This window comes from Oryx dammah, unplaced genomic scaffold (assembly GCF_014754425.2).
Source record: "Oryx dammah isolate SB20612 unplaced genomic scaffold, SCBI_Odam_1.1 HiC_scaffold_18, whole genome shotgun sequence".
NCBI classification, from domain to species: domain Eukaryota; kingdom Metazoa; phylum Chordata; class Mammalia; order Artiodactyla; family Bovidae; genus Oryx; species Oryx dammah.
This window is the reverse complement of record NW_024070202.1, coordinates 98,814,564-98,839,603: the sequence shown is the minus strand read 5'-3', so window position 1 is coordinate 98,839,603 and position 25,040 is coordinate 98,814,564. Positions and strand designations below refer to the sequence as shown.

Here is a 25,040-nt window from a genome sequence, read left to right as displayed (position 1 = left end):
TTATTAATGGCACAGCTCTCCCACCATGGGGGAAAGGTACACTCACTGCCTCTTTGTAGGGCCCTTAAAGCAATCTGTAGTCCCCTGAGTGGGTTGTTTAAGGTAAAGAGTCATGAAAGATCAAAGACCCTCACCAGACCACTCGTCTCACCTCATCCAGCCCTGCTCCACCAAGAGGAGAAGCTTGCTCATCAAGCAGGATCTGATGTCATATTACAATTGCTGCCAGATTCTCCCACTCGAAGACCAGAGGTTAGAGCTGTGAAAGTACAGGCCTGGAATAACATCCAGGCTGGAGAAAGGAGGGAGCCACCGGGAGTCAGCCAGGAGGCAGAAGTCAGGCATTACACACCCACACAGGGAGGAAGAGGGCTAGAGAATCAACCTCTTTGGCCTCGTTTTCCTCATCTGTAAAATGGACATGAGTTTGAGCAAGCTCTGGGGGTTAGTGATGGTCAGGGAAGCCTGGCGGGCTGCAGTCCATGGGGTTGCCCAAGTTAGACATGACTGAGAGACAGAACTGACCGAAAATGGGAGATAATGGTACTCAACGCATCATGCTGTTGAAGAATTAAATAAATGCATATTTGTAATGTACTAGCACAGGGCTTGGCACATTCTAAGTACTGTATGAGTGCTAATTATTATTATTATTTATCATTACTATTATTTTTACCATCCTTCTCTTCCTCCTCTTCATCATCATATAGAAAATAGGTTCTGTGCTTATGTCTTCCAGGGCATGCTGTTGTTTCCAAGCATGAAGGGGAGAACTGGGCAGGAAGATTTTTCTACTCAAGGATCTTAAACTCCTTTTCACTGAGAATATTAACACCAGAGAAGGCTTAGAAATGCAGAACAAACATAGGGAAATATTCTTTTGCTGGTATTCCTTTATTCCTTCTCTGTTGACTACCTTGTCTCTGTATTGTTTGTTTGTTTGTTTTGAGGGGTGGAGTGTGGAGAGGAAGAGTAGGGGCTAAAAATGTGCAATAAGTGGAATGCTTTTTATCTCTCATTTTCTCTGTCTCTCTCTTAGTCCCCATGTCACTTGTCATTAAAATGTAAAATTTATCATCAGACAGCTTTGTCTTCCCATTCCAGAAAATGCATGCATGCCAGTAGAAGAGGATAATCCCCTTTTCTATTATTCTTTGGGGCTGGCTTAACACCCAAACTTAGTGGAGAATTGATGGTTCAGAACTCTATGCATAGAGGTTGGTTCTGAGTGTCACCGGAATGGATTTAAACAGATGGCCTGACACTGCCCCCATATCCTTCAGTCAGCTGGCATTCTAATTGTCCTAGAAAGTTATCCCACTTACTGCTTATGAATTAAACTATGCAATGTCATGTTAAAGTTATTTTAAATCTCTCAGAATCTGTAATGGGTTGAAGTGTGTCCTCTCTAAAAATGATCGGTTGGGGGCTTCCTAGTGGCTCAGTGGTAAAGAATTCACCTGCCAATGCAGGAGACACAGGTTCTATCCCTGATCTGGGAGGGATAGAACATGTCTCGGAGAAGATCTCACATGCCTTGGAGCAACTAAGCCCGTGCACCACAACTACTGAGTCTGTAGAGCCAGAGATCCACAATTACTGAGCCCACATGCTGCAACTACTGAAGTCTGAGCACCTAGAGCCCGTGCTCCTTGACAAGAGAAGCCACCACAATGAGAAGTCTATGCACCTCAACTAGAGGGTAGCCCCCCGTTTGCCACAACTAGAGAAAGCCTGGCAGCAACAAAGACCCAGCACAGACAAAAATAAATAAATAAAAAATAAAATTATGAAAAAAAAAAGATTGGTTGGTGACCTAACCCCCAGAACCTCAGAAGGTGATCTTATTTGGAAATAAGGCCTTTACAGAGGTAATCAAGTTATCATGGTCATAAGGTGGGCCCTCATCAAATAGGACTGGAGTCCTTATAGAAAGGAAGAAAACTGGACACAGAAAGAGACATGCATGGAAGGTAGACTATGTGAAGAAACAGAGAGAATGTCAGAGGAAGGCAGAGGACTGGAGTGATATATCTACACACCAAGGAGAGTCAAAGGCGACCAGGAGACCAAGAGAAGCTAGGAGAGAGGCCTGGGACAGATTCTCCCTCGTGGCCCTCCAAAGGGAACAACCCTGCCTGTTGGTTTAATGTATGTAGTACGTTGCTTTAAAGTATGTAGTGCTCTGTTAAGGCAGCCCGAGGAAGCTAAGACAGTACTCAGTTTAAGGATCGAGTGTTTCTGCTGAAGCTCCAATACTTTGGCCACCTGATGCAAAGAGCCTACTCCCTGGAAAAGACCCTGATGCTGTGAAAGACCGAATGCAAAAGGAGAAGGGTGCAACAGAGGATGAGATGATTAGATGGCATCACCGACTCAATGGACATGAATTTAAGCAAACTCCAGGAGATAGTGGAGGACAGAGGAGCCTGATGTGTTTCAGCCCTTGGGGTTGCAAGGAGTTGGACACTACTTAGTGACTGAACAACACGGTTCTACTTTGCTAATTTTTCTCAACGATTACAAGCACCTTCTACTGTTTATTTTGCTGTGTGGTTCATTACATTGAATTAGTAGCCCATCTAATTTATGAAGTTGCCTTCCATTGTAACTTATAATTTTATTTCCTCATATGCTCAGTTCTCACCCTTGCTGTGTTCCTTTTGCTCCTCTGGTGTCTGAGGGTCTTGGTTTGAGATTTACCTGTAGCTCTAGGTAGACTCATAAAACTAGCCTTCTTAAGCTTCTGGATGGAGGGAATGTTTTACAGCGTCTCCCTTCCAGCCTGCAAGTCTTCAGATCTGAGAGAGACAGACTTATAATGCTTCCCTGGGTCAAACTGAATGTTTAATTAAGGTCAGAAGTTTAAAAATGTATACAAGTGAGGGAGAATAAGTGGAAAGTAAATCTTTCCCATGATACTAACTCATACAGTACAGGCCTGGCATGGTTCAATTTATGACTTCAAGGCTGTTTCCCTTGGGGTGAGAAGAGGCTATGCTATACATACTTCTTGGGTGCCTTTCACTCACTGAGGTTAAAAGGAAAGCCCCATAATGCTTGAGCCTAAGGAGCTTTTGTCCTTTAGTGAGCAGGAAGTACCTGTGTGCATGCCTGCTAAGTTGCTTCAGTCGTGTCCAACTCTATGTGACCCTATGGACTGCAGCCCAGCAGGCTCCTCTGTCCATGGGATTCTCCAGGCAAGAATACTGGAGTAGGTTGCCATGCTCTCCTCCAGAGGATCTTCCTGACACAGGGACTGAACCTGCTTCTCCTGCACTGCAGGTGGATTCTTTACCCACTGAGCCACCTGGGAAACCCCCCGGAAATATCTACTACTCAGCAAACTCACATCGGAATACCATTTCCACATAAGGTATCTCCAGGGTACAGAAGGTTTATTCAATTTGTGGAGACCTCAGTAAACTTTAAAATGTAAAGGCCCAGGTTTGTTGCATTTAATTCTAGGAACGCTGTGTACCCATATAATTATGTGGGGTCTAATTGTGTTGTCTCCAAAAATGCATTGAAGTCCTAGCCTCAGGACCTCAGGACATGACTTTATTTGGAATTAGGATGTAATCTATTTAAGATAAGGTCATTAGGGTGAACTCCAATCCACAGTGACTGGAGTTCTTATAAAAAGGAGAAATTCAGACACAGAGACAGACAGAGGGAAGATGATGTGAAGAGAAATAGGGAGAATGTCATGAGAAGTAATGGAAAAATTAGAGCTATCCTGCCACAAACCAAGGCCCAGCTGGGGCCACCAGCATCCAGAAAAGGCAAGGAAGAATCTTCCTCTATAGGATTCAGGGGGCGCACAGTCCTGCAGACACCTTGACATCAGGCTTCTAGCCTCTAAAAATGTGAAAGACAATGAGTTTCTGTGGTTGTACGCCACCTAGTTTGTGGTACGGTTATGTGAGCCCTAGGAAACTAATACGACTCATCACAGTCATTCACAGTTCTGTGAATACAGTAAGTCCACTACATATGAACAAGTTCTGTTCTGAGGGGGCATCTGTAAGGCCAACAAAGTTAGCCTAGGTACCCAACTATCACAATTGGCTATACAGCACTGTACTGTAATAGTGTACTTTTTACAGACATAATATATATTTAAAAAAACCCACAAAAAATAAAGAAACCATTTTTAAGAACATTACCTTGAAAAGTACAGTAGTAAGCTAATGCATAGAGGCTGGCATTGAGTGAACAGGCAAGAAGAGTTACTGAGTGGAAGAGGGAGTGGAGGTGGGAGATGGTAGAGCTGAAGGACTGCCAAGGAGACGGAGGGCAAGCTGCAATTTCACGCATGCCTGATGTTGACGGAATGCATGCTCACATCTTTGAAAGTTCACTACTTGAAGATTCATGTGTAGGGGGCTTACTGTACCAGGAAGCTACCTCAGACTCATTCCCTTAGGCATCCAGTTAATGCCAGTAATTATTATTGTCTATCACCCCACACACATCTTTTTGAGCTAAGTGCCAGGCACCGTGCTAACCACGTTACATATCTTTTCCTCATTTTATAGACAAATAAACTGAAAAAACTCAGTGAGATTAGGTAATCAGCTCAAGGGCACATAGTTAATAAAATGATGCAACTAGGATTTGAGTCCAGCTCCAACTTTATCTGCATTTTTTCAAAGTTAAAATTCTTAATTTATACTCTCGTTCTCTATCTAGCTTACTTAGAGATTGGTGGCATCAAAGTTTTTGGCAAACAAATTCCTACTTCTTACTATGTCCTCCTTCACAATGTGTCTGGTTTAGGCCAGTTTTGGAAAGTAGCAATTTTATATTTTGCCTCCAAAGCCTATTTTTAGCAAGTTTCTTTTAACATTAAGAGTTATCCAAAGTATTGCAGTATGGGTTATAGTTTTTAAGTAGGAGTACATGGAACAACTAAAATCTGAGATGAGAAGCTCCTCTAACTTTTTAAAAATAGATGGATTTTTTGAACACATGTCAATCACAAACTGAATTCACCTGGCTTACAGCATCTTACACCCCAGTAACTTTGTTGGTGTAAGATATCAAGCCATTTCTCTTCTAGGATCTGTAGGAAAAGAAGAGCTCCTACGGAAGAGGAAGGTGGAAAATTTAACACTGATTATCTGCTGTGGTTTATACACCTTCACGTAACTAATTCCTTTAATTTTCATTAAACCTGCAAGACAGATACTATACCTTTCTTTCCCCTCACCTGCTCCGCCCCACATAGGAAGAAACTTAGGCCCATTGAAATTAATAGATCTGCTCAATCACACACTCATCAAAGACCAAAGTTCAAACACAGATGTGGGAGTCAGGATGCCTGGCTCTAGTTTTCACCTGCCAATAATGTGCCCATTTAGTGCTTTGAAAGCTGGGTCAGGTCAGTAGAAACAGTAATGAGACCTTTTTCCCAGCCAGCAGTGCTGTTTCACTCTGGAAAGACTACCTGAGAAATAGCAGAGGTAAGCGATCAGCTCTTCTTTAAAGCCATCTCTTCTGCTTCAAAAGTTCAGTGTACACAGGCCACCTTGGACCTTAAATTTACTCTTATTAAAAAGTTGTGTGAAAACCATTATTTTCAATTCAATTCTTAGACATATCATATTAATTCATTAAGTAGCTATGGGAATTACACACAAAAGCTATAAATATCATGAAACCATATTAAAGGTGGGTTGAAAAAATTACTTAAAATTTTTTGTACTTCATGTACCCTTCTCTGGAAACTATGCAAGATAATTATGAAACGTGGCCTTTGGTGGGGTATCACGGATCTCTGCAAGAATGTTTTCACTCTTCAAAGAGCAAAAGTGGCTAATTATCTTGGGGTGAGTATAGTCCTTACTTTATCATATTATTATTTTATCTCTTCCTGGCGGCTCAGTTGGTAAAGAATCTGTCTGCAATGCGGGAGGCCTGGGTTCAATTCCTGGGTTGGGAAGATGCCCTGGAGAATTGCATGGCAACCCACTCCAGTATTCTTGCCTGGAGAATCTCCATGGACAGAGGAGCCTGGCAGGCTATATAGTCCATGGGGTCACAAGAGTCGGACACGACGGAGTGACTAAGCACATATTATCTCTGTTGCATATAAAAAGCAAGGTATAGTGACTTACCAAATTGAGTTCTATGAAAGGTGAGTGCTTACTCCTTGTAACTGTCAGAAAGAAGTCATGGAAAGAAAAGACAGGGCTAGCCTGGAAGAGCCTGTCTAGTGTGGGTTAGACCTTCAAAAGGAATTCATTAGCATAGAAAATACCAGCCTAAAATACCACCTAAATAGCAATATCAAGATGTAAGAAGCATTCTAGTCAATGTCTGCATGAGGTTTACAATAAAGGTTATAAAGAAAAAGTGAATGGTCAGTGAGAGAAGTACCACATTTTCTTTAGAAATTTATTGTTTTATACAGTTCTTAATAAAGCTATCTCCTTTACTCATTACTTTTATTTAATGTCAGTTGTTTTAATAAAAAAGTCTTAACAGCAGTGGAAATGAGCGTTTATCAATGCAGTGGGCCAGAGCAGATACTATCAGGCAAAGCATACTCCTTCACAAATTGGCTCAGAAGTTAAAAATCCACCGACCACCTAGTTGCTTCCTTGATTTTACAACCGGAAAAAGTATTTAAGGGCAGAGAAAAGAGGATGACCTGGCTGAGCTTCTTAAATACAAACCTAGTTACAACATCCCAAACAAATGTCACTCTGAGATTTTCATATGTGAAGTTGCATAATTTTATAGCCCATGCAAGGATCTTTCCACAACTCTATAAAGAACAAATGGTCTCCCCAAGTTGCTCCTCTGATATTAAATTTTAATTGGGAAAAATAAGGCTATAATAACTTGTATTTGTTTAGTACTTAGTTTTTTTTTCCATATACTTTGACACACATCACTGTACTGGATGGTCTTACCACCCTGCAAGTTACACTGAGCAGACACAAGCATTTCTATCTTACAGCTGCATTGTAGCATGATGAAGTGGCTTCCTGAAGATCACAGGGCTTATTGCTGAAGGAGTTAGACCAGAATCAAGACCCTCTGATTCCCACCTGGAAAGCCTCTCTTTAAGTATCTAGGCTGATCTCTGAAACAGGCAGCTAGCAGGGTCAGGGTTATCAAGATTATGTAATATATTCAGTGGCTTTCAGAATTCAGCTTGCAGCTTCTGAAATCTACTTAGTAGGTTATGACTAGCATTTTTTAATGAAATATAGACTAAAGAAAATATCAGAGGGCAAGAAACTATATCACTATATCAGAAATATCTGTATTTTCATGTTATTGCAGCATTGTTCACAATAGTTCATCAATGGATGAATGGAGATCCATATACATGTGTATGTAAACATATAATATGGAATATTGTAATGTATACAATATGTACATAGTAATGTGGAATCCTATTCAGCCTTTAGAAAGAAGGACACCTGAAACTAATACAACACTGTAAATCAACTATAGGCCAACAAAACTTATTTTTTAAAAAAAGAAGGAAATTCTTCCATTTGCAACAACATGAATGAATATGGAGAGCATTGTGCTGAGATAAGCCAGACAGAGAAACATGAATACTGCATGCTATCGTTTATATGTGGAATTTGAATAAAAAAGTTAAACTAGAACAGTGATTGCCAAGGGCTGGAGGCTAGGGGAAATGGGGAGAGGCTGGTAAAAGGCTATAAACTTTTAGTGATAAGGTGAATAAAGTCTTAACGATCCAATGGATAACATAGGGACTATAGTTAATAATACAGTGTTGTCGACTGAAATATGCTAAAAGAGTGGTACTTAAGTGTTCTCACCAAAAAAGGAAAGAAAGGTAAATATGATAGGTGATGAATATGTTAATTAACTTAACTATGGGACTTCTTTCACAGTGTATAGATCTATAGATCGTCATATAGTACATTTTAAATATATTATAAGCTTATTTGTCAATTAGACTTTAATAATTGACCTGGAGAAGGGCATGGCAATCCACTCCAGTATTCTTGCCTGGAGAATCCTGTGGATGTATAATAATCATCTTATTTGTCAGTCATACTTTAATAAAGGTGAAAAAAAATCAATAGTACAACTTGAAAAAAGAAAACATCAGAGGGCACTGAACATAGCAAGAGTGAGCATTATTTTGTGAAACATTTGTTTCGAATAGATATATGTGTGACTATGTATGGTGCCTGTGTGCTGAGTCATTTCAGTCGTGTCTGACTCTTTGCGACCCCATGGTATGCAGCAGCCCAGGCTTCCATGTCCTCCACCATCTCCTGGAGTTTGCTTAAACTCATGTCCATTGAGTCACTGACATACTGAGTCACCAAATAAACTTAAGTTTATTATATTTAAGTTTATACTCAAGTATAATAGAAACTAGTACTTCTTTCAGAGGGTCAGAGGGAAAGAGAAAACAGGGAAACACTGATGCAGCTGGCGCTGGCCAGGTGTCTCTGCTGTTCTGACGGCAGCCCTCTGATGGACCGGGGGATGTGTGTCTGCTGGGAGGTGGGTATGGGATGAGAACAGAGGAGCATTCCTGCAGTGGGCGGGAGGTTAAAAGACTAGATCATCTTGAAGCCAGAGCCTGTGCTTTGTTCTTTTTGATGTTCTTAGTGCCTAGCCCCAGCAGCACTAACTGGCACAGGAAACCCTCAATGAATATTTGTTGAATGGATGCATGGAAATGAGTGAGGTTTACAGATTTTTAAAGGCTCCTCTTAAAAACTCAATTAGGCTTGGAAATGAATTCAGGCAGTCCTACATTTATGAAAAGCTCATTTCCAAAACCTTAATTTGCAAATTGGTTTTTGGAACTTCAAACATTATTATACATGGCAGTTGGGATCTTGGGCCAGCCCACAACCACCTTTTAAAACCCAGGATATATCTGAGGCTAGTACTGAGAACTGAAACTGCATTTCTATGGGGCGAGGGGTGGGGGAAAGCATCCTCACTGGTCCAGTTGGGAATGCCAGGGGCAAATTTGCCTCCAGATGGTAGAGGAACACCTCCCCAGCCCCCATTCCTCTGGCTTCAGCTAGCCTGGCCTCTGCAAAGCCATTTTGGGGGAACTAGGGAGGGGGTGTGAGAAGCAATAGGAAGTGAGCGCTCATGTCAAGGATAGAAATAGGTTAAAGGTAAGGAGAGGGAAAGAGAAGTAAGCAATGCAAATTGCATCAACCAGGAGGGAAAGAAAGGCCTGTGGCCACCAAGCACCCAGTCAATGTGCTTGTGGCCAGGTGGCTAGGAAGACACATGCAGAAAGTCAAGACCATTTCCATAAAGATTTGGTATAGTCACCATTCCAGCAGAAATTCAGCAGTATTGTTTACAGAGTGCCCCATACTGACAAAGCATAACTGCCCGTTTCTCTGCCATTCTTTCTTATTTTTTATCCACTAACAGAAAGTGGTAATTTTACCCTTAACCAGATAAGAGGTCCAGTGATGTCAATCATTTAAAGCCAAACTTCGAACTCCAAAGTGAACAAAAATGGCCGGTTTGGTATACGAATCAACAGTCACAAAATGTACATGCCCTTTACTTGGTAAGAGAGAAGGCGCCTGAGTGTTCCTCTGCCCAGACTGTTGACTTTTTCCTTGAACACAGTTGTAACAAACGGGGTTTCCTGATACTCTTGGCTACTGTGAATAGTGAGTGGAACCACTAGAACTGGATACACCTTATTTCCCTGTCATTTTTTTGCTTAGTTTCTTCAGAAAACTGCGGCATGAACTAAAAATTTCCTATGTTTCTTTGGTATCATGGTTTAAAAATTTATATACCCTTCTATATTTGTTACAAAATGTGGCAAAAGCATGGCTATTTACAGGAAACTCCATATCTTGACTCAAGAAGATTTCACCCAGGCTTTGGGAAAATGAGAAAGTAAGTGGTGAAAATATTAGACCTCGAGTGACAGAATCTCTCAATAATCATACCAGGAACAAATTAAACAGCACCTTGAAAAGTATAAAGAACTAAAAAACCATTCACAACTGCCCCTGAGAATAACATGACCCTGGGTAGATCTTGGCATTTAGGAATCTTAATGTACCTCCTAAAATAAATACTTCCAATCTTGCTCCGTAGGTGATGAAACTGAGATAAATTATCTGATGCAAATGCAAAGGAATTTAGAAATCATTTTGTTGGGCATCTGTTTTGGCATTTAACCTAAAACTTCTTCCAAAGCAGAAGGTCCAGAAGCTCTGGTGTGTTCAAATGACTCCAATGAAAAGTGTGAACTTAGATGAACTGAGTTTGATTTATCCAATGATGGTAAAGTTAAAGAATATTTTTTGACCATTGGCACCATGCTGGAAGCTGAAGGTCTAAAGAGTCAAAATAGTTCCTACCCTCAAGTGAATTACCATTTATTGCAAGAGGACAGGCATGCTCACCACTATCTTTAGTTTAAAGCTCATAATAGAAAGATGGACAGCAAAGGTTAGTGGTGCGGAGACAAAAGAGGAGGGGAGGAAGCCTTGTGGAGAAAGGCAGCATTTGATGAGGGCCCTGCAGGACAGGAATGGAGTCAGGAGCACATGAGACAGAGCCGCTCATCCCTACTGCACTCTCCAATCACACCCCGTCTCTCCATTGCCTCTACCTCCCACCACACTCCCTGTCTTTTCCCTATCCCACCTCGCCCTACCCACTCCAAAACTTCCTTGGAATCCTTGGTCTCCACAGAACACTTCAGAAGCCCCAATCTTGTTCAGTTCCTCCATTTCAGAGGGGAAACTGAGGCTTATAGAGTGTTCTCCACATAAGATATAGGGTGAGCCAAGGAATGGAGGCGGCTTTTATGTGATGAGTTTGGGGACCAGTGAGTAATCTGATTCGGCCAGAACAGGGGGCGGTCAGAATGGGAAGGGATACAAAAGGCAGATGGTGGAGAACTTTGAATGCCATGTGGAAGACGGTGAGCTCTATCTTCAAGGGTGAGGGGTGGGAGGGCCGGAGGGGACACGGTCAGAAAGCGGACAGACTGAAGCTGGAACCAGAAAGGAGGCAATTAGAATTGCCCAGGTGTGTGTGTGGGGGGGGGGGGGGCAGTAACTGCTGAAATTAAGTGACAGATGAGTAGATAAGAGTGAGAGAGATATGGAGAAAGTAAACTGATAGAAGCATGGGCATGATAAAGCGGGAAGAGTCAGGACCAGGAATTCACACTGACACACACACACACCCTAGATTGGGCTCTTTGCCTTGCATTCCAGGCTCTGTTGTTGATCAGATGTGAATACTGGGCCAGCCCTTTACCCCATGTGCCTCAGTTTCCTCATTGGAAATTGAGCCATTGAACACAATCGGGGGGTTTCTCAAATTCCATGGACACCTAGGATTCCAAGGAAGTTTTGGTGGGCTGGATAGAGTGGGGTGGGGTAGAGAAGGATGGGAAGTCGGGGGGTGAGCAATGGGGACGGCAGCAGTGACGAGAAGCTCTAGATCCAAAACCGCCCATTTGATCTGAACATCTCCTTTATGTAACAGAATTCCTCGTAACAGTAAATTTGCTAAGAAAAACACCCCCCCCAACCAGTCTGATAGCCATACAGATAACCTCTGACACCCCTTTTTGCTCTCACACTTGAGCGATCACACGCAAAGAAACTGGTTATCCAAGAGATCTGCCAATGCAGTGGACGTAGGTCTCGTTTTTAGGACCCTGTTGAGTTCCTGTTTATTTGATGAACTGTTACACAAATGCTGGAGCAACTGGAACAACAATTGTCATGCTGAATCGATGCCAAAACTTTCAAAAATGGGACAGATTTACTGAAAGGCCATCTGGTGTTCTTACTCTTGTGCGGTACCTTTTCCCAAGACCCAGAGAGTTTTCCAAACCTCATAAACGCCAGCGTGAAAAGGGCCCTTGCCTGCAAGTACAAAGACACTGGCTTCCCCGCTATTGACTGCTGTCTGGCTTTGGGTGAGAGGAGTTGCCCCTTGGGGTTCCAGTTTCTCAGTCTACAGGAAAGAGTTTCAGCAAACAGCCCTAGGGGCCCCTCCAGCTTGAACATTCTAAGATTCCAGGATCCTAAACTTTGGAGCCTGTTATCTGAACAATTCTCTGATCGATAGCATGTGCTCTGGGTCTTGTTCTGTCACAGTCAGATGGTCAGTGTATTAAAGGCTTTGGGCTGTTGACTCTACGGATTGGGCAATGTGTGCTTTAGCCAAAGTCTCTGAGCCCTGCAGATGGATCATTCCGAGCAGAGGGTTCAGGTCTAAATTAACAGCAGATCTTTAGAAACCCGATGCTTTGTGGATCGGTATTTGGAATAAGAAAACTCAGTGCCTAGGTATCAACCTCCCGCAAATGGTCTACGAACCACCCCAAAAAATGGAACCGAGGAAAACCAATCAGAACCACCACCAAGTTGAGACCAAAAAAGTTCCATACGGGTCTGAAACTTACACACTCACTGCCTTCCTTTGCCTCCTGGCTTCTCCTCTCTCCTCCCACTCCCACAATTAAAAAGCATTTTAAAAACAGCAATTCCTTTATAAGAAAGAAGAAACTCCCGAAGAGGTGAAGCAAGCACTCACTGGGAAAGTGCGGCCAGGCTGCGTCTTCCCTGAGATCCGGATCCCGCGAGCATGTCTGCAGCTGGAAGGGCGGCGGGCGGGCGCAGAGGTGCTGAGACCCTCCGGCGGTCAGGGCGTGGACCCGGCCCGCGGAAGTGCCATGTTATCTGGGCTGAAAGGCAGTGTGCGGGATGCTCCCGGGTTCTCCCTTTGTGTTAACACTTTGGTCTGTCCCTGTGACGAAAGTCTGGGCTTGTCCTTTGCCAAATCTACTCCTCCCCACCCTTTTCCTCCGCACAGGATCATCAGAGAGCTGATTGTTATTTTTTACTGTAATCTCTCTAATAGAGGCTCATCATGTTTGGACGTAGGTTGTAAAGGGCCCAGATTGCTTCGTGATTTCCACAATGTTTATGACTAGACAGCGGGGCCCAGGATCCCCAGTAGCTTTCATGATGAAGACTTTATATGACCAATTACAAAGAATCCTGCCAAGGTAGAGAACTTGTTAAAGAAAAAGACACTGATTGATCCATGTGCCCAGGCTTTTGGAAAACAGTCGACCCTAGGATCACTCACATACACAATGCAATGCTAAAGAAATCAACGGAAATCAGCCCACCAAAAAGTTCATCCGAGTGCAGTTCTCAGGCCCTCCTTCTGAGCTCTGTTCTCAATTAGAATTGGTGTAGGTGGCTTCCAAAGCAAACAATTCCCACTGAGAAATCAAATCTGAGAAACCTCTATTATCCCTTTTATTCAGGGGAAGATGCATGATATAAAAATGCATACAAAGGCAAAGGGAAGAGAGCCAGTGGGTCAGAGAGATGCTGGGTTATACAGGGCGTTTGGTGAAGTGAAGGCAACAGCCCGAGGAAGGAACATGTTGCAACAGCAGGCCTCGTCTGCCCCCGTGGCACTTGGTGTGATGATCTCATCAGCCAGGCCAGGCAAGGGAGCCTGGTCAGCAACAGCTTGGAAAGCAGCCAGATTCCAGCCCCTGTGGAGGGGGTGGTGTTGATTCTATCTGGAGATGACACTCCGTGTAGGCCTGAGTTGTGAATGTGTTTCTTCATCTCTAACAAGCAATGAACAGATTGCTGCTGGGGCACCAAGATACTGATGGGACTGGCTTTCTGTTAAATCCGTTGAACGACTCAGATCTCCACAATGTAGGGTTAAGATGATTCTTTTGGTATATAGCAGGAGAAACAATCCCCTTCACACATTGATTCACATCCTTCACGATTAAAAAAAAAAATCTTTGAGATCTATGGCTTCATGTTGCAAGCATGGATGCAAAAGCACTGAGCATTTCAAAAGTTCACCCCAAGTCACGGAGAGGAACTAAAGCAGGTACTCTTGTGCTCAACTTAAAGAAGTTTAATTTAGTTAGATTAAATCCTCTCTTCACTTTCACTAACTAGAAAATGTTGGTTGTTTTTCTGCTTAAGTCCTATGCTTTTCTCAAAGTCCTAGTTTATAGAGTAATAGAGTTGAATGAATTTCAAAGTTAATTATCTCCATATACTATGATGAATGGGCTTCCCTGGTGGCTGAGATAGTAAAGAATCTGCCTGCAATGCAGGAGACCTGGATTAGATCCCTGGGTAGGGAAGATCCTCTGGATGGATAACCCATTCCAGTATTCTTCCCTGGAGAACTCCATGGACACAGGAGACTGGCGGGCTGCAGTCCATGGAGTTGCAAAGACTCCGACACCACTGAGCGACTGACACACACATGAAGAATATACACCTTTAAACATCCCTTTGATTATGTATATTATCATTCAATGTAGATAGACTACTTAGAGTACACAAGACACTCATCAAATTAGAGATTACACGAGAGGCTTTAATAAAACACTGACTTGGGTTGAGTTTACTGCTCCAAAGCTGTGATAGACACATGTATTGAGGCATTTTGCCATTCCTCTTTCTACCACGTTTTTCCCATTTAATTGTTTCCCTCTAAAATTCAGTGATTTGCTGTGGCAGGCAGAGTAATGTTTCTCCCCAAAACATCCAATGTCCAATGTCCCAGAACTTGTGAATATGTTACCTTACACGGCAAAAGGGATTTTCCAGATGTGATTAAGTTAAAGGCATTGAGGTGGAGAGATTATCCTGGATTATCCAGATGTGCTCACTCTTAGTCACAAAAGGTCTAAAATGAGATAAGCCTCTCCCGCTGAGGTCACGAGGAGATGTGGCTATAGTGGCCAGCGAGATGACCTTGCTGGCCACTGAAGATAGAAGCATGGGGCCAGGAATCCAGGAATGTGGCGGCTTCTAGAAACTGGAAAGGCAGGGAAATGGATTTGCCCCTAGAGCCTGCAGAAAGGAATGCAGCCCTATCTATCTATCCCTTGAGGTTAGCCTGGAGAGAACTGTGTTGGACTCTGTACCTCTAGAACAGTAGATAGTAAGTTTATACCGGTACTGTTTTAAGCCACCACCATTGTGGTTCTTTGTTACAGCAGTGATAGAAAACCAATACATTTGCTTATGGGACTCAGTTGACCTTGGGAATACATTTCACCTCCTGATTTCCTGTTTCCCACTCCCACTCCAATTCTGAGGTGGCAAGTATAATTTTGGCATCATCAGAATAAACTCATAAAATCGACTAGCCTGGAAAAAATTCAGTGGTTCTTCCAGGCCAGACTTTTTTTCTACACACACACACACACACACACACACACACACACACACACACACACACACGCACACGCACACGCACGCACATGCACACACACATAGAGGAGAGAAAGAATTTAGTAATTTTCCACTAACATGCTGACATTCATGCACTGAAAATACGCTAATGGCCAGCTATATAAAACATATCCACCGAGTTATTTCCCTAGTTGTACAGATAGAAAGAGAGGAATCATGCATTCTTGTAGCTGGCCCCTGGTAATTAATGGAGCGTGTTTGGGAAGTAGCTGTCTGTCTTCAGTTTGTAAAACTAATGAATGTCATAACTCCTGCTACCTAATAGGGTACTAACATGACAACAGCAAAGAGAGGAATGAATCGGGGGCTCGGTCAGCCTCCAGTATGGAAGAGGGAGAGCGCAGAGGACAATGAGAGGGAGACTGGATGCATTTGAGAGGCAGGAAGATGAGAGAATCACAAGATGAGAGCGGGGCTGGGTGGGCAGCTGCTTCCAGGGAGCCCTCTGAGGTCCAGCCGCCAGGGGTTGGAGAGGTGAGGTGAGAGGAATCAGGAAGAACATACCAGAAGGTCGTTTGTGAACAGCGTCTGTTTCTGCAGAGACCACCAAGCACATGTGCTTTCACTGTGTAGCACAGACACAGGTACTCATAGTCCAACTGCCAGAACTGGTGTCTCTGAGAACCAAATAATGATCCTTCATTGGTACTATGAACAGCTGGGCCAGTCATCCTTCAGCAAGAGAGAAGGTGTCATACATGTGACATTTCTGGCCTCTTACTAGTAGAAATGAAAATCTGGGTCACTCTTGAATTACTAATCAGTTCAGCTCAGTCACCCAGTTGTGTCCAACTCTTTGTCACCCCATGGACTGCAGCAGGCTTCCCTGTCCTTCATCAACTCCCAGAGCTTGCTCAAACTCATGTCCATCGAGTCAGTGATGCCATCCAACCACCATATCCTCTGTTGTCCCCTTCCCCTCGGGCCTTCAATCTTTTCCAGCATCAAGGAAATGACTGATAGCACCCTCCATTTCTAGATAGTTTGTTTTATTTTTCGTCAAAGAGATTCTGGGCTGGGAAGGTTTGAAGGAGGTCAGTGCTATAGAAAGAAATAAGCTCCCACCACAGGGTGGTCCTTTATTAATAAAATATGATTAAAAAATAACTTTACTTCATGGAGGTAGGAGCTCCATGATCTGTTCCAGATTTTATGGTCTGCAATGGTTGTTTAAGAACAGCTTCTACCTTGGAGCAATTCCCTAGGGAAAAGAGAGGTATGTGGGAAGTAACCCATGTACTACCCTAATGCACTCAAGACAGACAGACAGACAGACACACACACACACCCCTTCTACAGAAACACAACTTAAAGTCAAAGGAAATCTAAACACATGAGAGGCAACCATTCAAGTAATTTAAAGAGGATGTTTTTAAAAGTTCTTGAAGAAAGTTTTTCTTGTAAAGAAAAGTTCACAGACACTACACTCTTAGAATGAGGCAAAAGATCTTGCCTAGACAGCCACTCACCAGGAACAGGAGTGAAGGGGTTAACTACATCTTTCCTCCTTTCCTGTGGCCTCTCAGAATCTTTCTTCCACAGCTGAAGCATCACCCTCCTCCCCAATCCCCTCCCCAAATGGTACTGAACATGTTTCACTTCAATGATATTGCTTTGTATTTTCCTGGGATTACTGCTTTTTTTTTTAACAGATCTTCCTGAGAAAGCTTCTTGTGAAATGCTTCTCCCTTTTCCATCTCCTTTTGCAGAAATTACAGACTACTCTTCCTTCTTTCTTCTGCTCTCTACCATCCAGTATTTTCCTTGTCTCTCCTTCCATATCATGTCTTAGCTAAAGTCTGTAGTTCCCACTGTGGAATGTGTGTTGGGCTGGGCGGGGGAGGGGGTGGAGGGCTGTATGGACTGTTCTAGAGAGTCATCATTTACCCTTCCTCATAGTCTTCCAGTGCAGTGCCCTGTCCATCACAAGAAAGTTTACAGCCTTTGCTGAGACAATTCTCTGAACTATTCATTGGTCTCACTCCAGGCCTATAACACAGCTTGGGCTGCTACATTCCCTTGTCGACCTCATAATGGTGGCCATATAGTTTCCATTCCAGCACCTTCCCCCTACCTAACACTATTTGGATATTTATTACAAGCAAGTCATAGAGTTAAGAGCCATGAGGCCTCCAAAGATAAGAAGGGCAGTCCCAAAGGGAGATAAGATATGCATTTTAAAATATTAATGCAAGATGGAGAGTGAACAGTATTCTGAAAGTGGCAGAGCTGAAGTACTCTACTTCTAAGGTGACATCCCATGGTCAAGGTCCCAGTGTTTAATCACCCTTAAACGCTCAATTTATTTGGTGATTGAACTAGACTTCCTGTGCCTGAAATAGAAATCCACTTATCTCTGTTAGGGCCACAGGTATTAAGTCATCCTTCAGTCTCGTCTTTTCTAGGCTAGATGCCAATGCCTATTTTCCATCCTTTTAATATCAGCCTGAAATTTAACAACTCTTCAAACGGGAAACCAAAATTGGACATAATAAAGGCTTGACCAAGGCTGAATGTGGCTGGCTGAAGTCCCAGCACTGCCTGCCACATTCCTGTTAACACATCCTAACATTGTTTTCACATTGATAATAGCATCTCTTATAGAGATCATTCATTAATTTTTGTGCTAAATCCAGGGTGGCTTTTTTTCCCTCCAGATTTGTTGTTTAGTCAATCTATCTCCAACATGTATATGTTAAGCTATTTTTGTTGTTATTAATTACCCTCATACGAAGACCTTCATACTATTTCCAGAGGCTCATTTTTCATTTCTTTCAGGTTACTCTCTATAGTATTTTTCTTGCTCTCCTGCTTGAAACACAAAATATGATTTCAAGAAAGGAGGACACGATCTTTCAGAGAGCATATATATACCTACATTTCAACGTCTGGGAATTCTAATGATCTATTTGAAGCAACATAGGGTTCAAGGTCCTGGACTGCATTCCGAGTGTATTTACATCTTTCTACCTCCCATTATTAGGCTGTGAGCTCCTTGAGGAGGAGGACTGTGTCTTACCCATCTTCGTGCCCCATCCTCTCACCCCAGTTAGCACAATGTCTGGCATAGAGCAGCGCTTCTGTAACATGTGCTGCCTAAGTAAATTAGGGCACACAGCTTCATAAAGAGCAAATAATGGCCTTGACCAAGTTAATTTGTTTTTTTCTGTCATTGAGTTGAAATGAGAGGATAATTGATGTGTCTGGTGGCCCAGCCTCAAGGCCAGTTATGCCCACCACTGGAATTGAGATGCATCTGGGCACATGTGACTGTGTGGTGAAGAGGGTCTAGGGAGCTGATCCACATGGAGGTTTGGCACGTTGTCTGCCATCCCATGCCTTGGAATTGGCTCTGAGCTGAGACCCATACATTTGTGCCCTGAGGACCAAGGTGGGCTTCAGGGAAGTGGAAGGTCTTTCCTGAGTCTAAAAGGAAAACCACTCAGCAAAACCACAAGATGTTTGGTGAGTCTAGGCTGAGTTTTGGTGGCCTGGTGACAAAGAGGGACAGAGGAAAGGCCCCTCACCCCCAAGACACACACTTCTATAACCACAGCCGTTTTGGAATTCTGGAAGAGCGAAGGAAACGCAGGACCACTTTAGAAACTTGAAAGTTTGTAGTAAGGGCATGAGACAGCATCTTTGACGTGGAAATGGAGGGTCTCAAGTAAGCCCTAGGGCAGTGGCGGAGGGTGAGGGCAGGGCCTCACTGGGGCAGGGAATCAGCAGCAGGAGCCACAGAAGGTTGCACATGGTGGCTGAATGCACCATTTGTTAGGTTTTATGAATCAGACTTCTAGAAACAGAAGGACTCTTTTTTTTTTTTTTTTTTTTTTTAAGTTATTGGTGGAGTTAGTCTTGCCTCAGCAGGGATCATTAAGAATTATACCGCTAGTAATATCATTTTGTTGACATCCACAGGCAGATCTGATTGAGGATATATGGGATATATACGATTTTAAAATTACATTTTATTCTAAATCTTAGACAAACTAAAAGAAGTAAGAACTATAATAAACTATAATAAAACATTCAGCTAAAGAAAGAAGACTTTCAGAGTCACTTGGTGCTCCATGGGTTCTCCCAGGATGACCTTCTCCTTTTCTCCCTTTCAGGAGGTAGTGTTTCTCCTCAGTCTGTCTAATCTGCTTTCTTGAGATCTAATCCTGTGAACTGTTCTTCCCCTCTTCTCCTCCCACTGGCCCAGTGGGCTCACCATCAATGCCACCCTAGTATGTATTTGGTTCTCGAATAAAACAGGATGGGCGCATGGGAATGAGACATCATTTTGCTCTGCCTTGATGCTTCTGTATTTTCACAGTGAAATGTAAGTCCTCTGCTCAAGACCCCACCGTTCAGTTAAAAGGAGGGCATTCTCTCCTTCTCAAGGCCAAATGTTGAACCCCAGCATTACCTTGCTAATTCATCCCCTTAGGAAATCGTGAGCTCCAGCTATACCCATCAGCAATCTAGCACACGAACATCCTCAGTGCAGTGTACCCTAACGTGGATCATAAAGGAGACTTTTGTTCAGTGAAAAGATTATTGGCATTTGCCACCATTTTCCCGATATCTCCTGAAGTGTTCTTTCTGCCTTTACTCAGTGAGGCTATTCTTTCTCCTTTTCCCTAAAACGGCCTTTTAAACTTCCTTTGCTTCTCTGAATTCTAGTGATTCTTTAAGAACCAGTGTCTGGCTCCACCTCTATAAAGTCTTTCTAGTTTTGACTTTATTTCTTTGTAATCTATCATCTTAGGAGGAGCTATGAGAAAGTTCGAGCCCACTCTTACTTGCATGCGAGAAATAGCTGTGTTATGTGTGACTCAGCCCTTCCAGCTAACTTGCTGTGAGGTTCCATTTCTGTTTAAATTATTTTGCAACAATTATTTAGGTCTAGTCTCTAAGCTCTTTTTAAAATATGAGGGCTTTAGCTACCTTCCAGCTAACTTGCTGTGAGGTTCCATTTCTGTTTAAATTATTTTGCAACAATTATTTAGGTCTAGTCTCTAAGCTCTTTTTAAAATATGAGGGCTTTAGCTACCTGCACTACTTCCTTTTCCTGGAAAGAAAAGTTACTATCTTAAAAAGATTGTGCCTCCAACTCCCCTCCACCCTCCAGCTTGAAACACATTTTTAAAACAGTAAGACAGTGCTTGGAAATAGTAGGGTTCTAACATCAGTTTCTTGAATGAATGGTTGCTAGTGCACATTTATAAACCCCTGGTTCTGGTCTCAGAAAATAATAATATATACCTTACATAATTCTAGGGAAGAAGTGTGTACATGAAAGATATGGTCTCTGTCTGTAGGAAACTGGATTTGGCCCTTGGTGATAACCTTAGAATATAGATTTCTTATACATAGATACAATTAAACTGTGAAGGAAATGAAGAAACTATCGTGGGGACTCAGAATATAATTCTGGTGCAGGGAAAAAGTCACATCTTCAAAGGAAGCATGGTAGTTCATAAGCCACGGAATTCACAGTGTGTATCACTCTTGTTCAAACTATCTAAATATTTCCACACCATAAATTTATTTTCTAATGTCCGCTCTATGCCTCTGGATATAAAATTTACACATGGCTTTCAGAGCTGGAATCAAATCCAGATTTTTTTCCAGAGATACAACGTAAGGTCTGAAAAAACTTGATTTCTTTATTAGGTGGTCAGACCTGGATTAAAATATCTATTTGTTCCTATTGCTAGAGAAATAATCCATTGTGTGTTTTGGATACTTTGGAGATAGTATTTACTATTTATATTACATAAATGACACTTTTTAAGGTACTGTCCTATTTTGTGATTAATAGATCACATTAATTAGTATTATAGAAATATCCAATAGATGAATGGATACGGAGAGTTTTATTTATTCACTGTTCACGTGTATATACCTCTTCTCACCTGTTTTCTGGCAGGGATGTTTCCTAACACCTCTTTGACATCTGATACAGCCTAAAATAGTGTCAGACATACGGCAGATGCTGAAATAATTCTCATCATTTGCTCTCTGGGTTAAAGGGGGACAGCAATGGACTAGAGATGCTGCATGAAGAAGGCCAGTTGGCCGGTCCTACCAGATACTCCCACGGAGTGGTCTTTTTCAGAGTATTTCTCATGGTACAAGTTCTAGACACTCTGCTGCCCCAGCCACTGAATCTTGGGAGTTCTCAGGATGGACAGGTCTCAAAGAGACTGACTGGTTCACAGACTCACGAGAAACTGATGTGTACATCAGAATGCCCAGTTAAGGCCAGTTAATTAAGATAGAATGGATGACCTCCCTCTTCAGTGCCCAGGGAGCGCCTATTTCCCAACCAGGATGCCCCCATTCCCACACCAGAGTGTTAAGAAGTCTCATTCACCAGAGACTGCTTTTTGACATGGAGTCAGAGCAAAGGGAAGGGAGAGCACCATAAAGAAGATTTCACCCAAACTAAGGGGAGATGTGAGGAAACATCTCCTTCAGTGGAGAAAATATCTATCACATCACAAGACTGAACAAACCCTGAGAGTCAAGGTCTATCTCATCTGGATATTCCTAGATACCCGGTGCCAACCCTGGGCCTGGCACACAAGCAGACCTCTTCTGCTGACCCATTCTTTTCCCAGACTTACTGATACCATCAGGAATGTGGACCGAATGTTTGTATCTCCTAAAATTCATATGTTGAAATCCTAACCCTGGATGTGATGGTACTAGGGGACGGGCCTTTGGGGGATAATTAGGACATGAAGATGTCCTCATGAGTGGGATTAGTGTCTTTATTAGAATAGACGTGAGAAGGCTTGCTTTTTGTCTCTCTCCTCTGTGTAAAGATGCAACAAGGAGACAACCAACTGCAAATCATGAAGAGAGCTCTCATCAGACACCAGATTTGCCAGTAGCTTGATCTTAGACTTCCCAGCTTCCAGCACTACAGGAAATAAATTCTTTCTATTTAAGCCACCCAGTTTCTGGCATTCTGCTACAGCAGTCCAGACTGACTAATAGAGTAGATTGCAGTTAGATTCCATTCACTTACATCTGGGAGACCTAATGTAATTTGACATGTGTTGAATGTATTAGAAATGTTCTTTTGTATAATTTTTGAGTGTCTTTATGATATGCCCTGAGACAAGAGGTTAGAAGTAGACTAGGAGGAAGCTCTTCAGCTTTAGGACACTATGTTACTTTGAAGTTATTGAGCAATGAAATAAAACTATTATTAAGACCAAGGCAAGAAAAACAAATAGAGCTCCTTTTTGTTCATTAGTTTATAGAACAGAACAGGGAAGGGGTTTTAGTGAAAACATTTAATTAAAAAAATCATATTCATTTTTCTTATTTAGAAGTCAAAAGCCATCTGGAAAGCTTTTTAATTTTAAGACCTCATGAAGACAACAAAGAAAATAAAATGGATGATACTTATATAAAAAGTAGCATTCAGTCAAGTCAAATCTGAAAGCCAGTGACCTGAAATATACATTCAGTTTTCTAAACTGCGTTTCAAAGTAGAGAAAGCTGATGCAATCTGAGATTCCCATAGGTATTTTAGAATTCAGTGTCTTTCTAGGAGAACTTCAAATTATCTTTCCTTTTGACTCTTTTTCAGTGAATCTAACAATTAAAAATTAAATTAAAAATTAAAAGATACAATTCTGAGACTATTCTATAGTGCTTCCAAGCCTATCTGTTCTGGGTGTTCCAGTTCATTAACTTCATTTTAGTTATACATTTTAGGGTAACAAATCAACCAAAGGTTATACTTTTATAATTAAGAAACCTAGTACCTATGATACTGTGTTGTATCATAGCCAATGTTTACTGAATTAATCTGAATCTTAGAGTTTTGATTGATAACTATTTATAAATAGTTTACTTATAAATAAACATTTATTTATAAATGCTTCTCCTCTTTCTTCCAAACAATACTTTTGGAGGTATATAAACTATTAATAAAAACAAAAAGTTTTCCATTTCACTGAAAATAAAGTTAACTGTCCATATCTTTGTTTAAAAGTCTTGGGTTTTCTAACATCTTTCTCTATTCCTTTTTCCCCCCTTGCCTCCTCACAACACCCCAATGTTAGAAAACAGTGCACTATTTAGAGTCTAAACTTTAGACCCAACTTGTGTGTTACACACTCTCTATTTCAGAAAGGGTGTTAGTAAATACTCGTCTGAGGTTGACCCTAACCCTCATATACTTCTGCCCTTCTTCCTGGGATTAGCTGAAGAAGTTTACTCCTCCAGACCACAAACTTGGTCTTTCATTAGAGAAATTTTTGATTATATAGCTTGTTCACTGTTGGACTCTTTGGAGCTTGGTATGAACCCTGTAATGCAATGATTATCCTGTCTCACAATGCACATGTTAATTGCAAATAACACTTAAAAGCTTGAGTATTAGAGCAAATAGGCCAGCTAAAGGGAATCTGCTGCTGCTAAGTCCCTTCAGTTGTGTCCGACTCTTTGCGACTCCTTGGACTGTAGCCCGCGAGGCTCCTTTGTCCTTGGGATTCTCCAGGCAAGAATATTGGAACGGGTTGCTATTTTCCCCTTCCAGTGGATCTTCTGACCTAGGGATCGAACCCAGGTCTCCAGCATTGTAGGCAGATTCTTTACTGCTGAGCCACCAGGGAAGCTCAAAGGGAATCTATCTACTCTTACCACATTAATATCATTTGCCTTCATGAGGCATCTAAATAAACATAATGGTCAAAAATTACGTGGAACAGAAATCCACTATCCTTAATAATCAGAGAAATACAGGAGGTGAGTTTCTTCATATCTCTAGAGACAAATACAGAAAGTCAAAATTCCAGTAGTTCGTCAGGAGAGTGATGGAACCTCAAGCACTGTATGGATGATGCTGGTACTCAGGGAATACCTCAGAGGGCACCAACGTTTCTGCATCCCCCCGAAAGTTTATTTTTTTAAAGACCATTAAGAAAAAAAGTTTATTGAATATTAAATATTACTTCTGTTTTATGCTTTTTTTTTTTGGCCTCAAGGCACGTGGGATCATATCTCTCTGACTAGGGATTGAACCCGCACCCCTTGCTTTGGAAGCTGAAGTCTTAACTACTAAACCACCAGGCAAGTCCCTAAATAGCTTATTGAAGTAAGCAAAGTTCTGCCTTGGTACACAGATATAAATTGGAGTGGCTGGTTTTTCATTCATTTCTTCAGCATTGAGTATGAGTTATTGGGGAAATAAAAGTAAGATGTAGTTTTGGATTTAGAGTTGCTTTCAGTTTGGTGGGGAAAACAGACATGTGAACAAATAAGAAATAAAATGGGTGATAATAATTACTGTACCAGAAAAGTGCGACGGGAAACCCAAGGTGGGAAATCAGTCACTTTGACTGGGGACTCTTCCAGAGGATGACTGTTGAGATGGGGCTTCAGGGTAAGAGTTCACCACTTACAAGAGTTTCAGGAGGGAAGGACAGTGATGTGGAGAGCACAAAATCCCTCTAAGCCTGAGAGCTTTTGCTCACTTAGATGCAAAATCAGACAGGTAAGTGACCAACAGCAGGATTTAATTCTGAATGGGATAAAGTTATCATTTAAAAATCTTTTGAATTTTCTCTTCAATTCACCACTAGGAAAGGGAAGATAAACTGGTATCTTTTAATCTGCATTTGAGGTCTTAAGGCCTCTCCAGGGGTGACAGGCTCTGGGGAGAGTGGGAGGTAACAATTTACAGCATTTTCTTTGAGTCAGATTTTTGAAAGACTCGAATGCCCGAGGGCCAGTTAGACA

The 25,040-nt window shown here is 42.0% G+C and overlaps 1 protein-coding gene and 1 long non-coding RNA gene across 18 annotated transcripts in view; both read right to left on the bottom strand.

Moving 5' to 3' along the window:
* CALD1 (caldesmon 1) overlaps positions 1–25,040 on the bottom strand; it is a 231,249-nt gene that overhangs the window by 61,899 nt on the left and 144,310 nt on the right. For 2 of the 17 annotated variants that reach the window (XM_040260915.1, XM_040260921.1), the window contains exon 1: positions 12,568–12,820. The exons of the other annotated variants lie outside the window; for them this stretch is intronic. In XM_040260915.1, the coding sequence (XP_040116849.1) occupies positions 12,568–12,620 (53 nt within the window). In that variant the 5' untranslated portion in view covers positions 12,621–12,820. Of the gene's footprint in view, positions 1–12,567; positions 12,821–25,040 lie in introns of those variants that run through there. 17 annotated transcript variants of the gene reach the window in all.
* LOC120878226 lies at positions 17,940–23,712 on the bottom strand. Its single transcript, XR_005724492.1, has 2 exons — positions 20,329–23,712; positions 17,940–20,222 (listed from the first exon to the last, which is right to left on the bottom strand). It is a non-coding gene; the product is annotated as an uncharacterized LOC120878226 (long non-coding RNA).